The 21835-nt window shown below is 38.5% G+C and overlaps 1 protein-coding gene across 4 annotated transcripts in view; it reads left to right on the top strand.

The window, feature by feature from the left end:
- The first annotated feature begins 611 nt into the window (after positions 1-611).
- PDSS2 (decaprenyl diphosphate synthase subunit 2) overlaps positions 612-21835 on the top strand; it is an 89763-nt gene continuing 68539 nt past the window's right edge. For 3 of the 4 annotated variants that reach the window (XR_005557642.1, XM_039351120.1, XM_039351118.1), the window contains exons 1-2: positions 613-1280; positions 18458-18592. Coding sequence is in view for 3 of the 4 variants with exons in the window: in XM_039351120.1 (XP_039207054.1) it covers positions 988-1280; positions 18458-18592 (428 nt within the window). In the remaining variant the exon portion in view is untranslated. Of the gene's footprint in view, positions 1281-18457; positions 18593-21835 lie in introns of all 4 variants that reach the window. The other variant, XM_039351119.1, reaches the window with a different exon arrangement.

Here is a 21835-nt window from a genome sequence, read left to right as displayed (position 1 = left end):
GGAAATTTTAACTTTACTCTGAGTAAGTGCAATTGATTTCACTAGTATTTGCTGAAATGTAATTAACTCAAGAGTGACTGACTCCTGTCATTGGAAGTCAAATGTCATAAAATTTAATAATATGCTTCAAGAGAATAATTTTAAGTATGGAGACGTTTCACTGAAGAAAGATTTGCTTTAATCTAAACGCGCGCATAACTGCACTATTCTAAATTCAGATTCCTCGAGCTGGGACTGTTATTTAACAAATTATTCAGCGAGTCAATGAAACTAAAACCCCCGCGAACTGGATGGGTTCAAAAATACCAGCGATCTAACGATGATTTCTCATGTTATCTTTCTTCTATGAAGATCCTACAGAAGAGACGGTGATTCTTAGTAGAACTCAATATTTCAGAATATTTACTATGTAGCAGGATTGTAGATTGTATTTCAGGAATCACGAATTTTGCGCTCCGCTTTACGGAGGACTACACCTACGACAATTTGGATCTCAGAGCTCGACACTTAGGAACCGTACTAACTACTCGTCTTTCCTCCAGAGATTACTGTGCTCCCAGGCAATACCGTAAGGTAAAGAAACGGTGCACAAAGTGTAACTTCCCTGATTTCCCTGTCATTTTGCGACACTTAAGATGGCTGCCTCCATGAGATTAGCGTGTGCCGCTTCGGTACCGGGAAGGCTACTTAGAGCAGAGTTTCCACCCCGCCCCCCGACGTTAAGGAGTTTATAAAGCGGCAGTAGTGCTAATTCTTCTCTCTGGTAGGACGAAGAAGATTCCCAAGAAGGAGCAGAGCAGAAGCGTAAGGCGCGCATAAATACGAGCGGAGAGAAGCAAAACTATTAAGAGGTTGGAGGACCGGAGTAAGACTTGATACTGATGATCAGACCTATAGCGGGTCCTGCTTGTTTGTTGTACAGATACAGTTTGGGGACAGACAAGTAGCAGCAAGAGCCACGTGAGTGACTTTGGCTTTCTAGAAGTAATGATGCGCCCCGTGTTGCTGTCACCTTGTGTTAAAAGTTGCTCCCGGATACTTGCCCAGTTCTGGGCTGAAGGAGGTGGAAAGCCCAGGCAGCGGCGATGCCTCTTCTCCAGTTCTCCGTCGCTTTCTTCGGCTTCCTATTGGAGCAAAGTGGTTTCGGAGGCCGAGAAAATTGTGGGCTACCCGACCTCTTTCATGAGCCTTCGGTGCCTCTTGAGCGACGAGCTGAGCAACATCGCTATGCAGCTGCGCAAATTGGTGGGAACCAACCACCCCTTGCTTAACACGGCCAGGTAAGCGTTCAACTGATCTTTGTTGGCCAATATATTTCTAGTAAGCTTTTGAAGGAATTCTTTTTTTTAATTATTATTATAAATGTTTACAATTTTACAATAAAAACCCCTTCCCCAATCCCTCCCAACCCACCCCAAAACCTTCCCCCATGCTTCCCAGAGCTGAATACAGAGTTAACTAGAACTTAAAGGAAAAAACTTTTAAACCCAAATAAACCTTAAACGAGTATAATTACATTCAGTAAACAAATTATTAAATACTTTAATTCCATTATATATAGAACTTTTGAAGGAATTCTTATTACATCCAAATGCTCATATTCCCCTCCTCCGACTTCTATTAACATTCTAACTATTAACACTGCCTGCCATAATTAGAACTCTTATGCTATCTCAAACTCCTTGTATTTCTTTCACTGAATATATAATACTTCCTTATTTAGAGTCTGATTATTGGTCTACCTGTTTTGACTGACTGGCTGTCTGAAGTCATTTTAAATTAGAGTTGCATGAAATTAACTCTAGAGCAAGATGTTATGTTGCTTCTGAATGTCATGCATGTTTTAGAGTAAAGAGCATTAAGATATGCTAAGTTCCTGATAAGATTACAGTCTGGTACAGAGGTTCATAGGGAATTAATTTTATCAAGACTTTTCTGCTGGAGATTTATAATTTTGTTGCCTCTCTCTTTGAAAAAATAAAAAAAAATGTTCACATGATGTGGAGAGTTGGCACCATGTGATTTTTTTGACCATTGGAACTGCATTATGATAATACTGTTAATTTGCATGCATTATATTATTTACACTGACTCATCATTTCTATCTGTTTATTTTATGAAATAGATGGGATCATGCTTTCATTTACTTAGAATAGATTTCTAAAATGCTGATATAAATAGTTTGGGACAACTTCAGGTAGTCCTCAGTTTATGACCACAATTGAGCCAAAAATTTATGTTGCTAAGTGAGACAGCTGTTAAATTGCCCTATTTTATCACCTTTCTTGCTAGAGTTGTTAAGTTAGTCACATGATGATTAAGTGAAACTGGCTTCCCCATTGACTTGTTAGAAGGTCACAAAAAGAGATCACATGATCTTGGGACTCTGCATTCATCTTAAATATGAGCCAGTTGTCAAGTGTTCAAATTTTGATCACATGGCCATAGGGATACTGCAAGTGTTGTGTGATAAATGGTCATAAATCACTTTTTTTCACTGCTGCTGTAATTTGAATGATCACTAAATGAATGGTTGTAAGTCAAGGACTACCTGTATTTTCCAAAGATAGGTATGATAATAGTGTTACTGCATCATAAAGGAATTTATCAAAAGTACCTTTAATGCAGGGGTGTCAAACTGCCAGCCCATGGGCCGGTTTCATCATACCGGAGCCGCGCCCACCCCATTGCCGGCAATGGTAAAAAACCTCCGATACGTCGCGTGGCATCACATGACGTCGCGAGTTTGACATGCCTGCTTTAATGTATAATATAAAGAATCAGTAAAAATATAGGAACTAAGTACAGTGGTTTCAAAAAAACGGAGAAAAATACTATTTCATTCTCTAGCTTACGTAGGTAAAATCATTTTATAAGGCTTTTTTGAAATTATTAGTGTACCAAATATATTTTGACTTTTATAGGCTTCAGTGGCATTTCTACATATTTGGATTAATTTCTCAGGAAGAACCATGAAACATAATATCGAGACTACTAGTACATTCTAAGGCAGTGGCCCCCAATCTTTTGGGCACCAGGGACCGGTTCCTTGGAGAGAGGTTTTTCCATGGACTGGAGGAGGCATTTCATGTGCTGCCTGCATCCCGTAGATGGGTTTTCGCTTGTTTGCGTAGACTGGTTTTTGGCATGCCAAGATTGGTGCTGGTCCATGGACTCGGGGTTGGGGACCCCTGTTCTAAGGAATTTGATTTAAAAATATATCACTGAAAAGTAAAAATATTTGGTGATGCTCAGTAATTTGTTAATATAACCATTTTGGAAAAAAAATGTTTTATTTGATTCAGTATAATTGATTAAAAGCAGTGGTGGGATTCAAATTTGTGAACAACCAGTTCTCTGTGTGGATGCCGCTTCCAGAAGTCCATTCTGGGCCTGGGCAACAAAAAATTAGCTACTGGTTCTGCTGAACTGGTGCGAACTGGCTGAATCCCACCACTGATTAAAAAATAGCTGATGACCCAATGAATTTTTCTATTCCTTAGCATATGTTTCCTTTTGTCAGTTAAAATGGGTAGGTATGTAAGCACCACAGAATTCACTGTTGGTCATTTCTTTTTTCCATTGTAATATCTTATGTGGAGAAGTATAGAGTTCTCAGACAAGTAATGACCAAAGGTTAGCCAGAGAGATATTTTCAGGATCTAATAAAGTAAAGCAAAATAGTTGATAAAATTAAGAGAATGTAAGCAGTTATTGGAGGGCACTAATTGTAAAGTGCTTGCTCCTCCCCCAATGGATATTAGTGAATGTATTAGTATTGTTTTATATTCTGACTCATTGTATTTTCTTCATTGGTTTGCAGTTTTCCCATGTTCTTTAGCAGTAGATGTTGAATGTGCTAGTATTGTTTACATATCTCTACCTCTTAACTGTGGAATATTACAATTCAGTCATTAATAGATTAGGAATCTTAAAATTCTTACTAAAATAACTAGCTTTCATTTTATAAAAACTGTTATTGAGGCCTTACACTTTCTTTAACATTTAGAATGCTAAGTTGTATAAGGTAATTAGTATGAATCGCCTTCAGTTCTTTAAATGTTTCCTCTAAATATCTGTATACTATTATAATCAGACCAGAGCAGAACTGTTATTAATTTTCTGTCTTTAAAAGTTAACTCCAATTTGTCTATGGTGAAGGGTGGCTGTGCTAAATTATTTGTAATGTATTTTGATACTTATATTTCATCTTACAGTGGAATTTTAACCCTCTTGCCTTGTTTTTGTTTGCTATCATTATTGTAAATGGCCAAGAATCTGGTGATTGTGGCAGGTGTAAATACTGTCAATTAGCAGGAGGTGTGACAAAAGTGCCAATATTGGACTCATCAATTTTGATGAACTATTTGTTGGAACCTTGTTGGAAGATATAATAATGTATAGCAATACTTCTGGAATTCAAATGTAGCCTGGCCAACTAGAATTAGGTAGGTATGCATGGATATACAATTTTTGGTTTAGAATATAAAAAAATAAACCTGTAGTTATTATATATATATGAATCACTGGATGAAAAGAATAGGAAGCCTAGGAGATGCTTTCTGAATATAGCACTGTTTGTATCTTTCCAGGTAGCTTCTCCTGATCTTTTTGTTGCTTAGCAAAAGTATGTCTCACTGTGGGTGGCTCTTATACACTTGTTTCAGATTTCTGTGTGGGATTTCAGCAGAGTTCTATATAGGTGCTCTACAGTGTTGGTCCTCTTTCATTCTCTCTCTATGACTGTTTTCTAAAACAGCAAATATGGGTAGCAGATTCTGTTTTTTAACTCAGCCTACCAAGACACTTTGAATGGATTGTACTGGGTTTGTTTATAGGACTGTGTTATTCACCAAAGAATTTGGCAGCTACTATATCAATATATAGCAACATAATTCTTTACCAGCCCAATTTATATATAGGATTACATAGCCACCAGAGAGAATATTTGAGTACATTGTAATAACAGTATTTGTCTCAAATCCATGTCAAGAAGATGCTCAGATGCCATAACTCATTTGCCCTGAAGATTTGTCTACATTCTGAGCATGATTTAGTTGGATTTCATTTTAATGCACAAATATATTTTGGTTCATGTGGCAATTGTGAATTTATATATTGACACTATATTAACATTTAATGATCCTAATTTTCTGAGTCTTGCAATACTTTGTTTCAGAACATGATTTTCTAGAGTCACAACATTTCATTGGGTAACCATACTGATTCAGCCATCAGCTGCACTAGCTTAGATTTAACTTGGTATTTAGATATATGAATAGTTAAACTTAGAGAATTCTAGAACTTTTAAGTTTATTTGAATAACATATGTCATCTAATTTTGCCTTGCATTCCATTCTTATCCTAGAGATTTTTCAGATTTAACAAAGTTGCTTGAGGTTTTGCAGTTCTTTTCTTATGATAGCTGGGTATGGTTTTTCAGGCAAATAGCTCAAGACTGCTGGCAGATACTAGATTTTTGTAATAAAGTGGTTTTTATATTTTCAACTTTTCCCTAATATTTATAATAAACTTAAATTTTGCTTTTCTTTGTGGTGCCTCCTCAAACTGATACCCTTGGCTAGTTCAATCTGTTTCCAAAGATCTTATATTTACACAGAGATTTGGTGAATTCAATGACTCACATGGGATTTATATAGCAATAACATACTGGTATCCTTGAGAAAATCTATTAAAATTGCTTTTGTCAAAGTAAGATGACCAAGATGCAATGCCAAGTGAAGAATAGAAGAGGAAGAATGGGAATGTTGAAGGGAACAAAGTCAGCAAAATATTTGCAAAGAATATAGCCATTCCTCAGGTAGCAATTTTTTTAACAAATATGGTAATAATAACATTTCCAGCTAATGTGTGCTCTTACAACTAAATTTCTCTTGGAGTGAAAATAATGCTGGCATAACTATATAAGACAGTGGTTCTCAACCTTTCTAATGCCGCGACCCCATAATACAGTATCCCATGTTGTGGTGACCCCCAACCACTTATACATCACTGGGTGCCAGGGGCGTGGCCAAAGAAAAGGGGGAAAAAATGGCGGACAGCCTTGTTTGGTGACCCCTGTGAAATGGTCGTTCGACCCCAAATGGGGTCCCGACCCACAGGTTGAGAACCACTGATATAAGAGAACTTGATCTGAAAGCGACATCAGGAACCAGCAATCTTTTCTGCATCTCTCTCTGTCTTCAGTTATGTGGTTTGCTTAATAAATATTTCACTTAGTGACCATTTTACTTCTGTTTTAAGAGGATATATACCAAACACTTTTTCTGAGGATTCCTAAAAAATTAGATAAAACAATTATGAAAAAAATAGAAAAATCTATAATGTGATGGTGGGAAATAAAGGGCAAATCAGAATAGCCAGAACCAAAATTCTAGAAGATTTTAACTCAAAATGAATATTTAGTTTCAGTGTATTGAAGGAAAACTATAGGATTTCAAAACTATTAATCAGATTAACACAGTTACATACATGCAACCAACCTAAGGATATATGCAAGGTATTTGAACCAGTAATATTTCCAAATTATTATATAATATATATCCATACTTAGAATGGCAGAGAGGTTGAGTTCAGTCCTAGGCAGCAGCAGATGTTTCTCTGTCAGAGTGTCAAAAGACAATATCTGCTGCGAACTCCAATTAGGCATCAGGAAGTGCATTTGGCTAGTAATTTCATTCAGTTGCCCCAACTCCACCTCAGATAAAGGGATTAAAGAGTCATAAAAAGAAGAAAATACTTCCATACTTAGATAAAATGTTACAAATGGATGGAGAAATCTCATGCTGCTGCTACCTTTTCTTGAGTCCTTCCTTATATTCATATGCCTTTCTTTGAAGCCGTATATAAATTTTGACTGGGTATTCTTCTCTACTCAAGTAGACTTTCTGCATGGCCAGGTTTTTAAACCTTGAACTACTGCTTTCTTCTATATGCTGTAGTCCTATTGTAGATTCTTAATTTTATTAAAGATTTTTAAAAATATAAAAACTAATAATTATATAAACTAAAGTTTCTGATTTTCTGTACAGCAGCTATGAGTACAAGTGTAAGTTTACCTATTACTCTTAGGTCCTACATATCAAACTCATGACGCCACGTGACATCGCGCAACATATCAGGACGGTTTTGCCATTGCCGGCAGTGGGGTGGGCGCAGCTTCCAGATGAGGTGTCCAGCCTGCGGGCCGGCAGTTTGACACCCCTGCTCTAAGGTTACAGTTTACGTCTTTTCTTTCTATAATCTATTTGGTTTAATCATCAAAACCATAAATCATAAGTTTGTTTTTTTCTGTTTCATGGAAAAAAATCTATAAGGGATTTCCAGTCAACCATAAATGTAGATACTGTATTTCCTCAGATCAAAGGAGTCAATACGGCTGTCCCAGCAAGATGCATCATTTTCATCAACCATTTGTCCTTTGCAAGTAATGCCAAATTTTTCTATTTTTGTGCATACAATAATCTCCCTGCAGGTATGTACACAAAGTTCTATGACTTTTTCCAGCTGTTTGTCTGCCAGTCCCAAAAGGAAAACTTCTGGTTTCAATTGTATGTTAATCTTTTAAGATCCTCTGAATCCGTGTATGTACTTGATTGCAGAATTTTCTAACTTTTTTAGACGTGCACTAAAGATGATTAACAAAACCCTCCTTCATATTTCCAGCATAAATTTGGAGTGCCTTATACATTCTAGACCAGGGGTCGGCAACCTGAAATGGTGAACAAGCCACTTGGACCCATTTCCCTCACAAAAGAAAAAACGAGGAGCCGCAAAATGTGCGCATGCGCACGCACATGCGCTCACAAATGTAACGGGGCTTGATTAAAGAGTGGAGCCTAAGGCAACACATGCACCGGCCCTGTCCCCGTCCAGCTCCCCCTCCCCCGGGCCGAATGTTGCTGCAGTTGAGAAATGCTGATCCAGACCGATTTAATACCTGCTGGGAACGTGCACTTTCAACTCTGCCCTGTTTTTGGTAGAACGAATGTCGCAATAGCTCTACTCTGGGCTCACCCGGGCAGGAGAAGTGTCCCCTCCCTTCCAGTTCAATTTATCAAACCAGGGCAGAAACGAGAACAGGGCTGGTCCCGTCATAGGTCGTGGGTAACCCTTCCCAAAGGGTGTCGCAGACGCAAATGCCTCTCGTTTGCTACCTGCAAAAGAAGACGCCGGTGGCGCATGGCCCGGATTGTCAGCGTTGCCGTGAGACCACCCCCTGCGATGCCAGCTAATGCAGTGTGCTTCTTTTTGCAAACAAATGCGAAAGGTTTCGGGGTTACACTCGCCCGCCCGCCTGAGTGGAGACCCTGTGCCGCCCCTTATCCTGCAGCCAGGAAAAGAGGGCCAGCCTCGAGCCTGTCCTGGAAAACTTTTTAGGCCCCGAATATCCCCACACCCCCTTCCCCGTCAGCCCAGGCACTGTGGATCCGCAGCAGGAGGGAACCCTCCAGATCTTCGGTACTCCCGGCAGTGGCGGCGGTGGCAAGTGGATGGCGAAGGGCCATGGCTGCCCAGTCGCCGCCGCCTCCTCTCCGGCCTCGCTCAACGTGACCGGCAGTGGCAGCAGTGACAGCGGGAGGACAGTGAAGGGGCGCAGCCGCCCGGGTCAAAGTGGGGCAGGGCAGTGGAGAGCCAACAGTGGCAGCGATAGCGGGAGGATGGTGAAGGGGCACGGCCACCCAGGCCAAAGTGGGGCAGGGTGGCGGAGAGCCCCGTGGCAGCTGAAAGAAGGCGAAGGGGTGCGGCCGCCCGGGCCAAGGTGGGGCAGGGTGGCGGAGAGCCCTGTGGCAGCAGCAGGAGGACGGCGAATGGCTGCGGCCGCCCAGGCCGAGGTGGGGCAGGGTGGCGGAGAGCCCAGCGGCAGTGGCGGCAGCGGGAGGACGGTGAAGGGCCACGGCTGCCTGGGCCGAGGTGGGGCAGGGTGGCGGAGAGCCCGGCGGCAGCAGTGGCAGCAGGAGGACAGCGAAGGGGCACGGCTGCCCAGCCCGAGGTAGGGCAGGATGGTGGAGAGCCCAGCGGTAGCAGCGGCAGCAGGAGGACAGCAAAGAGGTGCCATGCAGCAGGTGGGGAAAGGGCCGAGCAGGCACCGCGGGGAAATCTCTCGACCCGTGGGGAAGTTACCGAGACCCCTGGCAACCCTCCCCCCCCGACTAATAGAGGCCGCGGCAGAGCAGGGCAAGGGGAGACCCGCTGGGCAGGGAAGAGGCATCCTGAGACTGGCCACCCGTGGCTCCTTACCCAGGTTCTGCCACCTTTCCAGCAATCCTCCCGGCTCTTTCTCTGCTGCCACCACGTGCAATCTGAAGAAAGAAGGAGGTTTGTGGGCAGTCCCACAAACCAAAGAAGTTCAACCAATCAATTCAAACTTCGTGAGAAGTTTGAATTGATTGGTTGAACTTTTTTAGTCCTACTTTTTTTTTCAGACTGCACATGGTGGCTGAGGACAGGGAGCCGCAGGAGACGGCTGAAAGAGCCGCATGCGGCTCTGGAGCCGCGAGTTGCCGACCCGTGTTCTAGACAATTCCTTTGATGACAAATACCAACGTACATCATCTTATAAAAATTCTTTTTAAGATTATAACATAATGTACCTTTCAATCCTTTCAACCACATATTTGCCCATTGTTCCATATGTGCATTACAACCAAAATTTTAGCCCATTTTATCATATAGCTTTTCAATAAAGGTGTATACATTTTAGCAATTACATGTTCACCATTTGTGTACAATTCTGTTTCATGTTCAGAATGTTTACAATCATAAATTCTTTTGTCTATTTTACATCTTTCTAATAATTGCATATAAGAGAACCGTTGGTAATTATTGTATATCCCTCTACCACCAGTTCTCATGATTTTATTTTACATACTCTTTGACAAAATTCTGATATCTCATAATATTTGTGTTTTTTTATTATTTGCTTTTTGTGCTGAGAAGCATGAGGGTATTTGGGGGAACAACCTGGGTTTGTATCTATTTTATATTCTCAACAGGGTGCATCTAACATAATGGTTTTTAAAATCCGTATTAATCTTAATCACAGATATCCACACTACCCAAATCTTAGGTCATGTCCTTTTACGTTCAAAGTCTTGTTTTTCAGAGTAAAACCAATCCTATTCTTTCCTTTGCATCTTGTAGCATCTTATATTTAACTCATAGTTTTTTTTTCCTATGCCACATACATTTAGAGATATTCTTCTGCTACCATTTTAATAGTGCATCAGTTGTCAAAACAATTATTGTCTGAAATGAAAATATCATTCAAGAAGACATTTTTATCACAGGAATTCTCCCAAACAATGACAATTATAATTACACCCATCTTAACATATCTTCATTCCATATCTTAACCCAATTATTTTGAAATAACATACGGTTCATATTTGTCATAATGATACCCAAATACTTTACCTTTTCAATATTAATCCTGTTTTATTTATCAGTTCTGTTTTATTTTCTGTTTTCATATTTTTGTTAACATCTTCATCTTTTGTTTATTAATTTTAAAACCTGCTAATGTACCATTTTTAAAATTTCCCATTAATATTTCAATCCTCTTTAAAGGATCTTACAGAACCAGCACCGAATCATCTGCAAAAACCGTTAATTCATAAGTTTCTTTTGTAATCTTTACTCCCACGATCCTCTCATACTGTCTTTTCCCTTTTCAATATTTCCAGAACTAAAATAAAGAATAGAATTGCAATGTCTTTATAAAGCTGCATTGCCTTCAGAAAGCCTTTGGAAAGATAGCAGTGGGAGACTAGGCTGAAGCAGCCATACTGAAAGATGAAGCCAATATGTAAGCAGGATGGACAAAAGCCAGGAATCTTGTCCAAAAGATCCCTTTGGGAAGGTAGTTAAGAAGAAATCAAGTTGTTAAGGAAACAAAGGAAAAAATATCACCTGAACCAGGCCAAAAAAGTTGCGCTTGAGTACATGGAAAGTCCCCCCCCCAAATCCCATCAACAGCTACCAAGCTCGTAAGTTAATAAAGCAAATATAGCAGTCAGTCCTGTGAATTAAAAAGCAAGGATCTTTGAGGTAAATGGGCTCCTGAAGCCTGCTTACTCTTTGAGTCATTTTTGAACCCAGACTTGGTGGCTTCCATCCCTCTAGCTCAGAGGTGGGCAACTATGGCCCTTTTATGACCTGTGGATTTCAACTCCCAGAATTCCTGAGTCAGCTATGGTGGCTCAGGAATTCTGGGAGTTGTACTTTACAGATTGTGAAGGAGGTGTCCACCTCTGCTCTAGCTAGGCCGTTGAGCAGGACATGGGTAAGTGTGGATGAATGTGTGTGTAAGAAAGAGGAAATGTACATTATAACCAGTAAAGTTTTGTTGTTACTTTAAGTTCGTGTATTCCAAATGTAGTGGGGAGAGGCCTGGAACCCTGGAGCTTCGAGGAAGAGGCAGAGAAAGGAAAGAAGGATTCTGTCAGGTTTTGGGCAGGAAGACTTTTGAGGGGAGAATCATGGAAGGGGAAAGGAGATGGGGGAGGCAAGCTGACCCAGATGAGTGGCTAAGCATGTGACCACAGGGAGCTCCAAGCATAACAGAGGCAAACTGACTGAGGTGAATGGGCAAGCCAGTGACCAAAGGGGGATACCAGATGTACCAGCAGATGGCGGAGGCGAGCTGACCCAGATGAGTGGGGAAGCCAGTGACAGAGAGGTACCAGACACCCAAGTGGACAGTGGAGCTGGGTGAGTGAGCTGGGTGAGTGGAGGTGCCTGGGGGAGAGATCATAGTGGAGTGACATCCAGAATGATGGACCCGGTGAGTGACTGGGTAGCAGGGAAGAGCCTTGGTAGCTGAAGAAAGGGGATAGAGGAATCTGAGCTCGAACACCCCTTTTAAGGGTGGTGCTTCATAAAGAATCTGTTGTGCCTCACTGTTTGGTTGAAAATGATTTGAATGTGTCCATAATTATTTCTCTGGCTGTTGATCAAAGCTGTGTGCCTAATATGCTCTAACTGCACCTATCGGAAAATCCAGGTAGAAAGTTAGTGGGGGGGCTTACAAGATCTGCTTGCTTCAATAGGCTGAAACTGTGACTATAAGTTGGACATAGAAGCCTGTGTGACAGCTCAGCTTTATGAAGACAGCATAGCATTTTAAAGGTTCAGGGAGTCACATGTAGGAAATCTTCACTAGGGAAGCTGGAGGAGAAAACAAAGGCAGTGAGCGCTTCTGCTTTGGCTGCGGTGACTAGGCACTAAAGATGAGAGATTGGTGTGGGGAATTGGGACGAACAAATACTTGCTGGCATTTCATGGGGCTGTAGCCTGGCGCCGTGGTGCTGGGGTGGGCTGGAAAGTCATGTGACAAAGAAGCTGAATATTGGGTAGTATAGTGGTTGCAGGTCTGAAAAAGAGACAGCAGTGAGGCATTTCTGCTTCAGTCGTGGCAGGGTTCAAAAGATCATTGTAGGGAACTGGGAGAGAAGGTAGCTGGGCAAATTAATACTTGCCGTGGTAGACTGGATTGACTGAGATTTTCTGGGGCATTGTAAACAGCCCCAAAGCTGCATGATTCTGGGGCTGTTTGCCCCCCCAGAAGGCAGAGTGCAGAGCAGTCAAAGAGCAGAGTTAAAGGCACTCCTTATCTCATTGAGGCTCCTAGCTGGAAGGGATCAAGCCCAGAATGGCTTCGATGGGGCTGAAAATTGCTTAACAACTTGTGATTCCTGGTTCTTGACTGCAACTGGGGTGGTGTGTGTGTGTGTGCGCGCACATGCGCGCACCAGGATTGCCACTAAGTCACTGCAGTTACATGACATCTCACCTCACTGAGTTTCGACAGCCTTCCCAGTCCCAATTGTGATGTAAATCCACTACTTGTAGCTTCACATCATATCTAGCTAGAACATCAAATAGTTTGAGTTTGTAGATAGTAGATGAGCAGAGTGTGATTGTGAACAGTTTAGTTTCGTGTTCACATGAAAATTTTTCTTTTTTATGATTTTCTTTAGGAGAATGAAGCCTCCAAGGGAAGAGTAGAGAAAAAGAAGTGGTGCTGCAATTTTGAGGGCTTTTGCATTGTTCATGTAACTGTGATCCTGATTTGGTATTAAGTCTGAAAGGGACCAATTTATCAGTTCTCATTTCATTAAGTGTTCCATTCTGGTTTTTATAGGTCTCCTGACATAGATTCATTCTTTTGTCTTAAAACACTTTATTGTGAAAATGTGGGTGTCAAAAGAAATTTAAGAAAAGATAGCTAATTAACAAAAGATACCTAAGGAACAAAATATTGAGAGGATAAAAATTTAATAACATTTGACTACGACGATAAGTTCTGTGGGTAGTATACCTGGATTGTTAAATAATTCAAATATACAGTACTAGAGTACTAAAGTTTTTATTGACATGCTGGCAAAGAAACACAGGCATTCTTTTTGCCATCTGTTTATAATGCTATATAAAGAAAATGATGCTGGTTGCTGTGGAAACGAACATTTCCAAAACCACAAGTTGCTTAAATGTCTCACCTTTTGAAATCTTGAGCTCTCTCAGGGATGAACACATCTATGGGAAATGTATCAGAATTTTCAAGTTACTTTTCCACAAATTATTAACTGTAAAGGGTTCAATATTTACACTGTGTGAAAAATGTAATCTTTCTTCACAGTTAATAAATTGCTTGATATTGTGGAAACAATACTTTCGTTACTGAAACTGTCATCTGCTTTTGTACACAATAATATATGGATGATGGGATTATGTAACAGACTAAAAGTATAATGTGGATTTTACAAACTGGATTTTTTGTATAGGTGCTTTTTTTGTACACGTTTACTTTTTTTTTTTTATCTTTGACCTTCTTCAGTAAGCATCATGTATGCTTGTGCTCCTGACTGCTTCATATTATAATCTGACTCAAATAAGAGGTGAAAATGGTTGAAAATGTTTAAATTTTGGAAACTACCAGATGTAACTCAGCTATAGTAGAGTCTCACAGTATTTCTTAGTGAGATATCTTAAGTGACAGATATATTAACTGAGCAATTTCTAAGCCACCACTTAAAATTTCTGAAAGACACAACTGCTTTAACAGTGCAAAAAGAGATGCTTTTTATATGTGCTAATAGAAATTGTAGATCACTCTTTCAAATGCTTTGCACAGCTCTGATACCTACTAGAGAGCTGTCCAAAAATCCAAGTTCAAGTAGCCACATCGTTTACTAGGCTTATGCAGCTTCTCTCTCACAATCATTGTGAAAATATGTTTTGGATAAGAGGTTCCTGACAGTTCCTGTGTGTGCATTTATATCTGGTACAAATAATCTCAACCCAACCATTGTTTCTCAGTCTTTCCTTTCCCTTTAATTCATTTGCTTTTCCTTTGTATATTTGTTTTGCAACTTCTAGTTTATTCTTTCTACATAACCAAGTTCTATCTGTGTATTTCTTTCATACTGTTCACTCCCTGTTGTTTTCGGTCCACAGTCATTCAGCATCCATTAATTCTTGATCCTTTCTTCTCATGTTTTTTTCAATACACTTAAGTACTTAGTTCCCATGTTCAATTTATTTTTGTGTTTCTACTGACTCTTGACTCTGTACTACCCTCTTTGTTAATTATGAGACAATCTATACAGAGCTATTTTCACATTTTTCAATATTTATTCTTTATAAGAGACTATGTACTTACTGAGTATTATTCTACTAGCATTTGTGTGTCTTAAAATTTCTTAATTTTTAATGAACATTCCACTAAGACATAGAAATTCATTTATACCCTCTATATTTTTAGGCATATGTTGCATGTAATTTGCAGTTATTCACTTTATTTTCCTTGTCACATGCAACACAAATTTAATGTATTCTGTAAATGCTGCCATTAAAGTTACGTTGTATTTTTTAAATGTGGATGTGAATTGTTAATCATATTTCAATTTCTTCCTTGAATTCTTCTAAAAATTTTAAAAAGTATGTGTTTAGCCTTTACACTGTACATTGATTTGTCTGCTGATCTATGGATATGATCGCTAAAATGTAATTGTTGAATGGCCTTTATAAAAATTGTCCTCCAAATCCTAAATGTTTGCCCCTCTTTTTGCCAAAAATGTTTCAATGAGTAGAAACCACTGGAATTATAAGCTTATGTCTTATCTCTGCTGAGACGAGAAATAGCTGAACATTGGAAGTTGAAGTACTGTATGCAGAGCTTTCATAAGAATGCTTATGTTTGGTTGATTTATTCTCTTAAACAGATGGACAGTAGTAGGAGGTGTAATTCTTTTAGCATAAAAAATATTATCCAGTGTTACTGCATGTGTGGGTGGTGCGAGTCTTTGTATCAGCACACTTCAGTAGTGTGCTTGTTTCTAAGCTAGGCTTTCCCTCTTCATAGCAAGTCAAGAACTTAAAAGAGTTCTGCATTTACATAGCAATTTGTTAATTTTAAAAAGTTATTTTTGTCTCAAGAATAGCATTGAGAGTAATTGTGGTTTTCCTCCTGTTGTTTAATTGCTCTGTAAACCTGGATTTGCAGTGGATAGTTGTGCAGGTCTAATTCAATTTAGCCTGAAGGCATAGTGTTTAATAATAATAAGATGGATAAACTAGAATAAGCTAGCTACATTATATCTTGTGAGTTTATATTTATACTTGTGGTAATATTTTGCCCAAGGTTTTAGGAAGGAATCTGATTCTGATGTTAAGTTGTGCGTGTGTGCCCAGTTCCATTTGTGCTACTTCCAGCTGCTTTTTCCCCTAGAGGAACCTGTCTTCTGCTACATACCCATCAAGAATAATTGCACCATCTTGAAGACTTTTATGTACCTGTGACATGGGTTGAATATCTCTAGGGACATGGATTCAGGTAGAATGTGAATATGACCCCTGAAGCCATTTCAAGTGATTGCCGCAGCTTCTGATTACTAAAGGAGGATTACCGTAGGGTTTATTTGTTTCAAATCTCTTGCAATTAACTTTAGCGAAGACTGAGTCCGTGTCTTTAATATAAGTCTGTTTATAACTTTGGAGGGCTAGAAAAGAAGTTTAATTCTTAGCTCAAATATGGAAAGGAAGCATAAATAATCATAGGGAACACTAGATGGTTTAGATCATATGCATGGATATTATATGAATTTGTGCCTATGTTCTTGCTTAGTAGTGTCCACTATTTCTCTGCATGGAGTTGCTATGAATTAGCTATTTTCTCACAAAAATGAAATATTTCAGAGATTGGTGCTTCTCTATCTCTATATTCTATTTTTATGCATTTTCTGTCATATGGTAATTGACTTCATTTACATTTTCATTCAATCTCAGTGAAGATGGATGTGTAGACAGAACTTTTCTTCTAACTTTAGAATTTTGAGCACCTAGTTTGAATACTGATTTCATTTAAATCAGTTACAACTTGCAAAATACCTTCAGGGTTACGGTAACTGCTTAACTGTACTGTCTCTAATGCCATAGTATATTAATGTTATTTGCATTTTTACAGCCTTCTGAATATGCTATATAAAACAAACCTTTTGAATATAATGCCTCTAATACACAAACTGTTGCTTTAGTAGTTTTGTAACAATGAGAAATACTAAATACAGATACAATGAGTCAAAGTTCAAATATATATCAAGAAGTTCTAATAAACAGTCAAATGGGGGAAATATGGGAGAACCACATTTTATTCAGTTTTCTTTTTTCTGTTTAAAGACAACAAAGTCTGCTGCATTTGGCTAGTTTAACATGATTATTTCAAAAAATAAAAGATTTCCAAAGTTTATATAGTGTTCTTGGCAATAATTAAAATAATTTGTCATTGCTTTTTTGAATTTTTGTTTAATTTTTCAATCTAGCTCACAGCCCTGAGACTTCCTGTTAGTCTCCATGACTGATCCTGGTTAGCTTTTTTGGAACCAACCAGTTAGCTAGGTTATGCTACTTTTATTGTACTATTGCAGCATTGTAATGAACACTAATATTATCTGTAGCTCTCAGAAAGAAATTGGTTTTGTATAGCTAAATAACTAATCAAGGAGAGAAGCAACTTAGAACTAAGGAGAAACTTCCTGACAGTTAGAACAATTAACCAATGAAACAACCTGCCTCCAGAAGCGGTGAATGCTCCAACACAGGAAGTTTTTAAGAAGAGACTGGACAGCCATCTGTCCGAAATGGTGTAGGGTTTCCTGCCTGAGCAGGGGGTTGGACTTGATGACCTCCAAGGTCCCTTCCAACTTTATTATTATTATTGCTATTGTTATTGTTATTAGCTCCTTCAGAATTCAACCCCAAATGCTTAGTGCTCTCTGAATATATACTTAGGTGTAGTTCCAATAAAATCCTGAGATTCAGTCTTGGGTCATTTTGACTTTCTACAAAGGCCTCTGGTGTACATGGAGGGACAAGAAGCATTCTTGGAAGTAACAGTTCAGCTTGAGGCTGGCACTTAGCTTTGGCACACTAATTTTCAATTTAGTTTTTTTTAATTGAAAGAAACTTTAAAAATTAAAGCATAACTTGTTTCTGTTGGCACATTGTTGGCCAAGTTTTAAAGCTCTGAATTCCAGAATGCTCAACTATAATGGCCAATAGTCAAAGTAATTGGGAATTCTAGGAGTAGTAGTCCTGGCAAGCTAGAGCTCTCAGAATGGGAAACATTGAGAAAGTGGCCTGAATCATCGTTTAAAATATCTTTACATGATCGAAAAATGACCATCATTCAGCATGTTCAAAATAATCTGCTCACTATTCAAATGGTTATTCAAATTCAGGTAGTCCTCAACTTACAGTGACAATGGAGCCCAAAATTTCCATTGCTAAGCAAGACAGTTGTTAAGTGACTTATGCCATTTTACAACATTTTTGCCACAGTTGTTAAGTGAATCTTACGACTGTTAAGTGAATTTAGCTTTCTCTATTACCTTTGCTTGTCATGAGCCAGCTGAGAAGGTTTCAAGTGATGATCACATGACCCGGGACGGTGCAGCTGTCATAAATACATGCCAGTTATCAAGCACCCGAATTTTGATGTGACCAAGGGGATTTTGCAACAGTTGTAAGTGTGAAAAATGGTCATAAGTCACTTTTTTCCGGTGCTGTTGAACAGTCACTAATGGAATGGTTGTAAATCTGGGATTACCTTTAAGTGCCTTGCCATCTTTTTCCCCCAATATCATTTACTGCAAAAGTAAGCAATTTGCAGCTTACTGGCCCCAGAGCCTTTCAACCCCCAGAGTTCCCTGAAAATAACTGTGCTGTTGTAACTTTGAATGGGCACTAAATGAATGGATGTAAGTTAAGGACTACCTGTATAATTCATTGAAGCCCCCATTTGGGAATATTATATGAACAATGTAATGCTTGATGTTCTATGAAGCTAACACATTTGACAAAAAGTAAATTTAGAAGAATTCTACAGACTATTTAGACTTATTTTATTTTATTTTTTATTTTTTTTTCTCTTTTCTAGAGGCTTTGTGTCTGACACCAGGAACAATTTGCAGATGAGAGGCCTAGTGGTTTTACTTGTGTCTAAGGCTGCTGGCCCCAACTTGTCAATAGAAGAGTCCATTCAGAATGACATTGTCAGTGGGATATATTCCAGGCAAGTATTTGGATAATCCAAAGGAACATATAAATTATCATCTTTCTGTCAATGTATATTTATTTTAGATGGAAGGATGGATCAATTGATTGATGGATGGATGGATCGATAAATTGATAGAGTGGTGAATAAGAATCAGCAGTGTTCTATTTTAAACATTTCTATAGCATGGAAAAATTATTTTCAGTGTTTATCTAAATTATATATTGTTTGTGCTTTATATTGCACTCTTAAAAAGCATATTTAGTTGCAATGAGAAATATCTTCACAGAAGTATTCCTGAGGTTGCAGGAAATATTTTTTAAAATGTGTTATTAACCTATCTTGTTTCATCCCAACAACCTTGTGAAATAGATTGGACTAATAAGTTCCTCGGACTAACCATTGTTGTACCCTTGCCATATCTTAATTACCTATGCAACTAGGCAATTACTTAATGTGTCTATTTGGCTATATGTGGCCGAGCTATGAAAACCTTCTTTAAAAGTCAGTGATGATACACGGAAACTAAATGCCTTCCTCATATATCCTGAAACCAGGCAAGCCTATTATATTTCATGTTTACCATGAAGCTATTTTTTAACATTCTGAATAGCCTCAAAATTGTTTTATTGTAAATGCTGGAAAGCAAGAAAAAGCTTAGCTGTTAAAAATTCCCATCATTCTTTTGAAATGGAAGTTAAATTCAAGCAACAATAGATTTTGCTTTTCATTTTTATTATTTCTCTCATAAAAGAAGGGAGAGGTACATCAGGAAAAGGTCTGAACTTCTCTATAATTTGAAGAAAATCGTGTAAATGTTTGCTTGTCTAAAATTTGCTACATTTTTATCACATTACTTTTGTTCTAAATACTTAATTCATGAACATTCCAGGAGAAATGTTAGGGTGGATTATTGGCCAGTTGTTGGATGTTTAAAGTTGACTAGCTTTTCAAAATCCATGAACTGTCTCTAATACCCTTTATTGCTATTTACCAAAGTAATGAGTGTGAAATCTCATGTGGTTGTTTCAGTGATTAGTTAAGCTAGGGGTCATCATTCAGGGCAATCACACATTACTTTCCCTGATTTTCGTTAATGAAAGCAGCAATAGGATGATGCTGTCTAAATAAAAAAGATCATGGGGAATGGACAGAGACTCTTTCACTTGACTAATTTTTCTATTTAAAATGTTTTGCCCATTGCCTTTCTTTTAGAACAAAAATAAAGTTGTAGAAAGGTATTAGCTTTATTTTATTTATTTTTTTGCTTTACTTAAACGTTCATGATATTTTCAGTTTAAAAGTAAGCTGAAATCTTAGACTATTGCTATCCAAAAGATCTTCATTAGTCTAGATCAGGAGTCCCAAACCCGCAGTCCGTGGACCGGTACCGGGCCACCGCATGCCAGCAACCAGTCCGCACAAACAAGCAAAACCCCATCTGCAGAATGCAGGTAGCACACAAAACCACGCACCCTCGAGTCCATGGAAAAATCTCTCTCCACGGAACCGGTCCCTGGTGCCCAAAAGGTTGGGGACCTCTGACGTAGATGATCTGACTTGATATTTCATGCTTGAATCTCATATACCTCAGTATGGAAGGAAAAGTGAGTAGTGTTCCTTATTGTGAGTACAGGTAGTCCTCGGCTTACAACAGTTCATTTAGTGACCGTTCAAAGTTACAGTGGCACTGAAAAAAGTGACTTATGACCATTTTTCACAGTTACAACTTTTGCAGCATCCCCATGTAATCATGTGATCAAAATTCAGACACGTGGCAACTGGGTCATACTTATGACCATTGCAGTGTCCCAGGGTCATGTGATCACTTTTCGCAATCTTCTGACAAGCAAAGACAATGGGCAAGTCAGATTCACTTAACAACCAGATTATTAACTTATCAACTGCAGTGATTCACTTAACAACTGTGGCCAGATATGTGGTAAAATGGGACAAAACTCATTTAACAAATTCTCACTTAACAACATAAATTTTGGGCTCAATTGGGTTGTAAGTCAAGGATTACCTGTACCCCATTTCTAACTCTATCTAATAAAGGCTCTTTCAGTCTGAAATTAATTTCAGAAATAAGTATCTATAATGGCTTCATGAAGTCTTCTTAACCACTGTCCTTATTCGTGCATATTTCTTACAGAGCATTTAATGTATAAATAATACATGCACCTTATTAATTTTAATACATACAAAATTCTGCAACAGCCAAATAACATTTTACATGGTTCAATTTAGTAATTTTATGAAACTGGGCCAAAGTAGTACATTAACATTTAACTACGAACTTCTGAATTAATAGTATCTCTTCTAGTAAAATTCTAATTCCTTCGTCCTTGTTCATATCATAGTGCTAACGTTGAAGAGTAATTTCTGTATTTTTATCAGTTGGTATTACAAAACTGTCTTTCTTCTCATTATTAGATGCTACAATTTTAGGAACACTAAAATAGTCAACTGAGATTCAACGGTTTGGTAGAGGGGTAGGAATAAGTGGTTAAAATCCCATGGTTAGGTAACTTTAAAATTAAAGCCAAAGAAATTTCCATTCTGAGTTTATACAAGTAGTCCTCGATTTATGACCACAAATGAGCTCAAAATTTCTGTTGTTAAGCAAGATAGTTAATTAAATTTTGTTCCATTTACAACCTTTCTTACCACAGTAGTGGCCAAAATTGTAGAAACCTTTTGGGAAAAGTGTATTTTTGAGGTTTGATGGTTAATAACATCACTTTTTTTTGGAGTAGTACCATAAAATTATATATCAATGGAAAGATAATTTAATCAAAAATGTAATGCAACATAGTTTGTTCAATTATCTGTATTGTATTCTATGAAGAGTTATAGCCAAATAACCAGAAAAAGGAAGCACAACTGCTTAGGTTGATATCAGTAGCTTTCCTTCATCTGATTGTAGCCAATGAGCATGAGTGTTTAGAGAGCCAATCAGGTGTCATCTTGTTTTGGCAATGAGCCAATCAGATCACAGTAGGATTCAGTTATTGATGTCGTGTATTGAAGCTGAGAGGAGGACATTTGTCAGTATGTTATGTGATCGCTATCAAGTTGTTTGGGTTTTTTTGTGTTCTTTCATTTAGTCAGCTTGTAAAACGTAACAAAATTAAAGTAATGGTGCAAAGAGTTGCCTGGTTGCCCAGAAAGTGATGTAAAGTAGTAGTATTACGTGAACAAGGCTACGGTTATAAAGAAATTAGAAGAAAAATTGGTGAAAACTTAACCAAAGGTGGC

Source organism: Crotalus tigris, unplaced genomic scaffold (genome assembly GCF_016545835.1).
Source record: "Crotalus tigris isolate CLP2741 ecotype Arizona unplaced genomic scaffold, ASM1654583v1 scf7180000018371.15429387391:27106975, whole genome shotgun sequence".
NCBI lineage: Eukaryota > Metazoa > Chordata > Lepidosauria > Squamata > Viperidae > Crotalus > Crotalus tigris.
This window is presented reverse-complemented; position numbering and strand designations above follow the sequence as displayed.